Source organism: Gekko japonicus, unplaced genomic scaffold (assembly GCF_001447785.1).
Source record: "Gekko japonicus isolate JY-2015 unplaced genomic scaffold, Gekko_japonicus_V1.1 scaffold250, whole genome shotgun sequence".
NCBI lineage: Eukaryota > Metazoa > Chordata > Lepidosauria > Squamata > Gekkonidae > Gekko > Gekko japonicus.
This window is the reverse complement of record NW_015167538.1, coordinates 231,510-239,868: the sequence shown is the minus strand read 5'-3', so window position 1 is coordinate 239,868 and position 8,359 is coordinate 231,510. Positions and strand designations below refer to the sequence as shown.

General features: G+C 47.8%; 1 protein-coding gene across 1 annotated transcript in view; it reads left to right on the top strand.

Annotated features, from left to right (window-relative positions):
- Positions 1 to 868: 868 nt before the first annotated feature.
- ABHD11 (abhydrolase domain containing 11) overlaps positions 869 to 8,359 on the top strand; it is a 17,268-nt gene continuing 9,777 nt past the window's right edge. The window contains exons 1-3 of the mRNA XM_015413555.1: positions 869 to 1,024; positions 3,671 to 3,806; positions 5,004 to 5,177. Of these exons, the coding sequence (XP_015269041.1) occupies positions 924 to 1,024; positions 3,671 to 3,806; positions 5,004 to 5,177 (411 nt within the window). The 5' untranslated portion in view covers positions 869 to 923. The remainder of the gene's footprint in view (positions 1,025 to 3,670; positions 3,807 to 5,003; positions 5,178 to 8,359) is intronic.

Genomic DNA, 8,359 nt, shown 5'->3' with positions numbered 1-8,359 from the left:
CTTTCCAACCGTCCTCAGGAAGGACAAACAGTCACAAATGGTCTGTTTCTGTAAACACTCCCTACTCAGCTTCTGTTTGCCTTGTGGGAAGGGATGGGTGGTGGTGGCAGAAGAGCACTTTCTCATTCACGGGGGAAGGGGGGGGAGCAGGAAGTCCAAAAACATGAAAATCTCCTCCAGCCCAAGCACTGTAGGCTGGTTTCAGAGGCCAGTAGCGCCTTAGTGACAGAGTTTGCATGTGTTCAGTAGGGTTGCCAACTCTGGGTTGGGATATTCCTGGAGATTTGGGGGTGGAGCCTGGGGACAGCAGGGTTTGGGGAGGGTGGGGTATACTGCCATAGAGTCCACCTTCCAGAGCAGCTGTTTTCTTCAGGGGGGCTGATCTCTGTAGCCTGGAGGTCAGCGGCAATTAGGAAAGGTCTCCAGGCCCCACCTGGAGGTTGGCAACCCTAGCTCAGAGGCACTCTGGGTTGCAATTTCCTGTGTTCTGTCTTTAGTACAGGACGGGACTGTGATGGCGAGACCTGTCTTGGGGAGAAGTTCCGGCTCCACAGCTCCCAGCTCCCACGCGGCGAGTTCCAGTCTTCTCTCCTCTTCAAAAGCTTCTCAGTTGCAGGACTTGAAACCCCCCCCCCCCTTTTTTTTAAACAAGAAATTCTTCTAAAGAAGCTTCCTGGGCCACTCAGAAACGTGCGCAAACCCATCTCCGCGCGCCCCCTGGCGGTGCATATGCGTATCATGTCTCATTCCCCGCCCCTGAAAAGGCGGGCAAACGCGGGGACTTAAACATTGAATGATAGGTTTTTCCCGTGGCCGGAAGTACCCGGTTCCCATGGTAACAAACCCGGAAGTAGTGCCATGGCCCGTGCCTTCCTTTTTTCGGCCTCCTTTGTCTCCTTGGTGACCGCCAGGCCCTCCCAAAGATGCTCCGCGCACTCCGTTTCTCGAGGTGGGATCATTCTTCGCCTCTCCGCCTCGTTATCCTGGCCAAGGAAAGGAGGGCCTTTGCCAGCAACGTCGTTACGTAAGTCCACCGGAAGGGGAGAAGAAGAGGAGGGCCTGTGTTGGGCTAGGCCTTTTTTACCCCAGAGTTCCCCGCGCGGATTTTGCTAGGGCTTCAATGGCTGGATGTAATTTCGCCTTGACTGTGGTGAATGCCCGGATGAAGCTACAACCGGAGTGTGGTTGACGCGTTAAATAAGCCGAGTGCCCGGATGGAAACCAATTCCACGGACTGCTGTGGCACGTGCTTGGATGTGACCCTTAGGGTTGCCAACCTCCAGGTGGTGACTGGATAACTTGCTATTACAAATTAATTCCGAATTACAGAGATCAGTTATTCTTGCGAAAATGGCCAGTTTGGAAGTTGGACTCTGTGGCATTGTTCCCCCAACCCCGCCCTCCTCAGGCTCCACCCCCAAAATCTCCAGTTATTCCCACACCGGAGCTAGTTAATTTCAGGCCTGCCGCCTGTTTCACACACTGATTTTTTTCTAGGTGTGCATATAACATTTTATTATTAAGTACATTGACATATATGTGTTATGCCTCACTGAGGAAATATGTGTGATAATGCCCAAACGCTTGTACCAAGGGGACATGCCCCACAATCTCTGTCCAGCTGCCTCCTTCCTATCTATGACTGATGTCAGCCTTTACAAATATTTTTATTTAGAAAAGTTTACGTTTCCATCTTAGATTTGATACTGGAAGGGAATGGCAAAGTTGCACATGAAAAGAAAGATTCAAAAATGTAGGGGGGAGTGGTGGTGATGTATTTGCTGTGTTTTCATTTTCACCCACATTCAAGGCCACTCAGGTCAGCCTACATTGTTTATCCTCAAAACGACCCCTTGAGGTAGTAAGGCTCAAAGCGCAGGAATTCAAGTCCAATCACTGTGCTGCAAGGCCTCTATTTGAGTACTGTAAGGATTGGGCTGCACAACCGCATAATCTTTCCTGTGTTCCACGTGGAGACTAGCACTCTGTAGAATGAAAAGCCTTTCCATCATGCCCAGCATCCTTTTCTGTTCCTCCCATTTTCCTTTCTGTTTTTGTTTTGCCCATCATCAGTTCAGTCCCAAATATACAAATTCCACTAGTAGAAAAACACCATCAAAGATTGCCAAAACAATATATTAAACTACCTTGGTGGTGCCACAACAACAACATTTATGCATTGGAGAACCTATGATTCGCTCCTTACACTATGAACCTTTTGATCTGTTGAAATTGCTGAAATGAGGTTCCGTTTACACAGCCGGCAAACTGAAGAAGTCGAAGGAAACGCATCTTCCAAATATCTAGAATGGGCATCTTTGCAAAGGCTGTTTGGAATATGTTATGACCAGTGTTCCCTCTAAGCTGAGTTAGTGTGAGCTAGCTCATAGTTTTTTAGCCTCCGGCTCTCACATTTTTGTCTTAGCTCAGGAAGGATGGCTCCAGAGCAAACTGATGCAGTAGCCAAATCGCTTGCTCACAACTTTAATGCCAGTCGCTCACAAAGTAGAATTTTTGCTCACAGGACTCCATAGCTTAGAGGGAGCATTGGTTATGACTCTGTGGACTCCTCCTGTCAAGTAACACTGAGTACATGGACTTTATGTCTTATCTTCAAAGGAGGGAATATTGTATCTTATGCCTTATTACAGTTACAGTATGCATAAGTGTTGTGGCACCACCAACTTTATAATTGTTTAATATATTGTTTTGGCAATCTTTGATGGTGTTTTCTACTAGTGAAATTTGTATATTTGGGACTTCTGTGACACTAGTCTTTTTCCCTTTAGCCAGTTTGGTGTAGTGGTTAAGTGCGCGGACTCTAATCTGGGAGAACCAGGTTTGATTCCCCACTCCTCCATTTGCACCTGGCTGGATGACCTTGGGCAAGCCATAATTCTGGCACAGCTGTTCTTAAAAAACAGCAGTTTCTGTCAGAGTTCTCTCAGCCCCACCTACCTCACAGGGTGTCTGCTGTGGGGAGGGGAAGGGAAAGGATTTTGTAAGCCGTTCTGAGACACCTTTGGGTAGTGAAGGGCGGGGTATAAATCCAATCTCTTCTTCTTCTTCCCTTGTTGTTTGCATCATCAGTTCAGAGCAAGAATTCTTCAGAAAGGTTGCTCACTAACCTATGATGTTGTGGATTGCTCTTAATGAAAGATATTGCATGACTGGTGTATTTTTGATTTTGTCTAAAGGATCAAAGCGGTTTCCCCCACCCACCCCATATCATACAGTTGTGCTTGTCAGGGATTGGGGGTTGGCCATGGCTCCACTGTTGAGTGAGCCCTTGGTGGCAAACTTGGGTATCATGTCTGACATTTGCCCCTTGGCCCCTGAGCCCAAACCTCTCCGTCAACTTCAGTTTTAACAGAAACTGTCCAAGTTGGTGCTTTGTGCAGAAAAGTGGGGTGCAAAATGTCTTAAATAAGAAAGCATGTCCTTTCTCTGCCTCAGTGTAGGCTTTTACAGAAGCATTGGATTTTGCTGTGTTTTTCTCACTGTGGTTACGAAGGCTTCCAGAGAGCCTGCTGTATGGTTATTGGTGCACAATGCTGGTGTAATAGTTACAAGACTGTGGCAGTTCCCTAGTACTTTTGCCAATACCCCATGTTTGCCTGGGTTGTCGGGAGTCCAGGTCCTGCTAACTGTCTCCCCTCTTCTGTTGCAGGCCACTGTCCCTGTCCTACACAGTGTTTGATGGACCCTCACCTCAGCCTCCCCTTGTTTTTTTACATGGGCTCTTTGGAAGCAAAAACAACTTCCAGTCCCTTGCCAAAAAGTTGGTGCTCCAGACTGGGCGCCAGGTACATGGGTGTGTGTGTGTGTGTCTGAGCTAGTGAAGCGGATATCACTTATTGGGATAGCTGTGGATAGCCCAGGTTAGCCTGAACTCATCAGATCTCCGAAGCTAAGCAGGGTCGACCTTGATTTGTTTACAGAGAAGAGTTACACCTCTTGCTTCTGCTTAAAAAGCAGACCTCCAAGGAATACCAGGAGTGTAACGCAGAAGCAGACAATGGCAAACCACCTCTGAAACGCCTCTTGCCTTAAAAACAAGTCTAGCTAGTGGTGCATAATGCTAAAAGAGCTAGAACTTGTGACTGCCAGACAATCTTAGGATCTCCTAGATGGGGACGAGTAACATCTATGGGTCCGTTAACCTCCTTATCGCTATGTAATATTCTTGGGGTACTATCCTGTTAGTTAATAGATTGACACTATTGAGTACTTTACTTGTGATGTGATATTTTATTCTGTTTTTATGCTGTTTTATGTGAAGGCACTTGTTGCCCTATTGTAAGCCGCCCTGAGCCTGCTTGCGGGGAGGGCGGGGTAGAAATGTAATGATAAATAAATAAATAAAAATTCTACACACAATGCCGTACGATAATTATTATGCTGTGAGGACCTCTGGATCGGCTTGTGTCACCCTCAAGAACTATTGGTTTGTTTACGGAGAAGAGTTAACACCTCTTGCTTCTGCTTAAAAAGCATTTAGGACAGCTTACAAAGTAACAGTAAATGAATATAACCAGCTTTTCTGCTGACAGGAAAGGGACGAAGGGTCCCCTTTTACCATCTGAAAATGTTTTCCGGGGGGTCAGGTAACCTGCATGGACAAAACCTACGTGGGAGGCAAGAGCTGTAGTGAGCAGAGGAGTTGGGTGGGATTGACTGGAAAAGCTGGTCAGATCCAACCCAGCAGCAAAACAGCAGCAGTTAAAATCCCTACCGTGCCCTACCCACATCTAGCTTTAGAACCCTGGAACCCTTAAAAGCATCCACAATAAAAATGATAACCACCTTGGATTCTTTAGTGTGTTTGTGCCAAGATTGTTGGCATGAGAAAGCAGGCTCTGTTTACCCAAGCGTCAGAGAAGATTGTGCCATCCTGGGAAGAAGCAGAAGTCCCTTCACTGCTTAATGTGGCTGTTGCCAGGGTTTGAGCAAGGCCTGCCCTGTACCATCTTAGTGCTGTTCATCTTCTCTTGCCTAGTTAGGTGCTGACGGTAGACGCCCGTAACCACGGCAGCAGCCCCCACAGCTCCTTGATGTCTTACGAAGCCATGAGTGCTGATGTCCAGCTCCTCCTCCACCAGCTGCACCTCAACAGGTGTGTCTTGATTGGGCACAGCATGGGTGGCAAGACGGCCATGGTACTCTCGCTCCAGCGGGTAAGTATGCTACTACCCAGGCTGAAGCGTCTGGCTACAGGAGGTGGACATGGGGATCGGTGTGGGGACGGCAAGCCTGCAGACACCCTGCTTAGCTGTCTTTGCTCTGCTCTTTACAAATCCAAATTACACACGGGGGAAGCTCGTTCTGTGAACAGGTGGGATAATGCAAGTTCGGTTCATTGGCATGTCCTGTGCTCTTTCTGTATTTGACTCTACTCTAGTCCAGTGTTCCCTCTAAGCTGAGCTAGTCTGAGCTAGCTCACAGTTTTTTAGCCTCCGGCTCACACGTTTTTGCCTTAGCTCAGGAAGGAGGGCTCCAGAGCAAACTAATATATGCAGCAGCCAAATTGCTCGCTCACAACTTTAAGGCCAGTAGCTTACATAGCAGAATTTTTGCTCACTAGCCTCCACAGCTTAGAGGGAGCATTGGTCTAGTCCCAGGATCCAGGCTTTTGAAATAGCTGGCAACTTTTGGCCAAGGAAGGGACTGTGGCTCAGTGGCAGAGTTCCTGTTTTGCATGCAGAAGGTCCCAGGTACAATCCACAGCATCTCCATCCTCAGGTGGCAGATGTGGGAAAGACCTGTCTGTTCCAGAGAGCCTCTGCCAGCCAGCGTAAGAAAGACGGAGCGAAATGGACCAGAGGTCTGGTTCAGTTGAAGGCAGGTAAAGGTAAAGGTTCCCTTGCTCGAATGCCAGTCGAATCCGACTCTAGGGTTGCGGTGCTCATCTCCGTTTCAAAGCCGAAGAGCCAGCACTGTCCGAAGACGTTTCCGTGGTCATGTGGCCAGCATGACTAAACACCAAGGTGCACGGAACGCTGTTACCTTCCCACTGAAGTGGTACCTATTTATCTACTTGCAATTTCTTGCTTTCGAACTGCTAGGTTGGCAGGAGCTGGAACTAGAGACGGGAGCTCACTCCCTCATGCGGCACTCGGGTCTCGAACTGCTGAACTACTGACCTTCCACAGCCTGCAGTTCAGCGTCTTAACCACTTGAGCCACCGCAGCTCCTGAAGGCAGCTGCTGATGTTTATTTACAAAAATTGAAGCTATACTCTTCTGCATCTAACAAAGGTGCTATAGCTCCATAGCAGATCATGTGCCTTGCAATGCAGAAGCTTCCATGTTGGACTCCTGACATTTCCAGTTAAAAGGATTTTGGGTAACAGATTCAGAAAGACCAGACAAAGAACTTCAAGAGCTTCTGTCAGGCAGAACAGACAGTACTGAGCTGGATAGGGCAATGCCTTGACTCTGTAACAAAGTTTGAGTCCCCTTTAAGACCCACAGAGTTTTATTCCGGGTATAAGCTTTTGTGTGCATGCACACTTCCTCAGATACAGTGGAACAGAACCTCCTCAGCCATTACTTATAGGGAGTAGGGTGGTGGGTGTTGTCAGGAAAGACCGTTTATTGTCAAGATGCACAAGTACCGGGTGACTGTAGTTGAGACTGGATGTAAGGAAGATTTGTGAATGACAGTGAATTAGCATACAAATGCAAGAGTTAACAAACAAATGTGGGAACAAAGTTTGAGTCCAGTGGCACCTACAGGACAAAGTTCAATTCTGGGTGCAAGCAATATCAGAGAGACTTCGTATGTACACTCCTTCAGATTCATTGAAAGAGATTTCCTCAAATATTTCGTATGGGGGGGGGTTAGTTGCCAGGAAGAGCTAATTAAAGTCAAGATGCCTAGGTCACTGAGCAATAAATACAGCTAAGACTGGAATGACACATCAGGTAAGACATGTAAATAGCAGTAAGTTGGTATACAGTTGGAGGCTCTGTTCCACTGTATCTGAGGAAATGTGCTTGCACTTGTTGTTGTTCAGTCACACAGTCGAGTCCGACTCTTCGCGACCCCATGGACCAGATCCCGCCAGGCCCTCCTGTCTTCCGCCATCCTCTGAAGTTTGCTCAATTTCATGTTCGTTGCATCTATGACACTGTCTAACCATCTCATCCTTTGCCGTCCCCGTCTTCTTTGACCTTCAATCTTTCCCAGCATCAGGGTCTTCTCCAGTGAGTGCTCCCTTCTCAATGGGTGGCCAAAGTATTTGAGCTTCAGTTTCATTATCTGGCCTTCCAGGGAACAGTCAGGGTTCCCATGAGTAAAACTTGGTTGGTCTTAAAGGTGCCGCTGGACTCAAACTTTGTGCTGCTGCTTTAGACTAACACAGCTACCCACCTGAATTGACTCTATAAGGCAGCTTTGTATGTGGGGAAGTGCTGTGACTCAGCAGTAGACTGTCTGCCTTGCATGCAGAATGTCTTTGGAGAGCCACTACCAGTCAGAGAAGACATTGCTGAGTGAGATGGACTAACAATATGCCCAGAAACTCTATACCCTAGTTGACTGTGCTGATGGGCTATGAGAGCTCTCGTTGTTCCTGGGAGGAATAGCCGGGAGAAAGAGCCATGGCCTCCCCTTGTCTGAGGTGGTGCCATTTTGTTTCCTGCAGCCATGAGGATTAGGCTGTGCTTAAAACTGGAGGCTCTACAGATCTGTTCCTTTTCTCTGGTGCAGCTGCATGTGGCTAGTTCTGGCCAACTCATCTCAGAAAGGATATTGAAGAGGTGGGGAGGGTATAGAAAGAGGCTACCAAAGCAGTTGGGGTTGGAGCACTTTCCATTCAAGACGTGGAAAGAGTTGCACTTTTTTTTAGTTTAGGAAAAACAATGGCTGGGGAAAAGAGGCATCAAAGGGGCTTATAAAATTATGCAGAATGTGATGAAACTGGCAAGGAAAACGTTTCCTCCCTCTTCCTTGATTCTAGGCAATGCAGGGCATCTGGTGAAGTGAATGGGCCGTAGATTCAGAACAGAAAGCATTTTCCCCCCACAGCGCCCAGTTAACTGGTGGGACTCGCTTCTGCAGGATGTAGCAATGACCGCTGGCTTAGATGGCTTCAACAGGGATTAGACATATCTGTAGAGGAAGTGTATTGGCCATGCTAGTTATAGGGGATCCTCATGTTCAGAGGTGTGTCCTGAATACAAATTGCTGTGGGTAAGGAGGACAAAAGAAGGGGGCTTCAGCCACTGTGCCCCATTTGCAGGCCTCCCAGGGGCCTTTGTTTGGCCATTGTGGAGAACAGGATGCTGTACTAGAGAGGCCTTGGGTGCAGTCAAGCAGGGGTGTCTTTGGGATGGATTCTCCAGCTTTCCCAGGG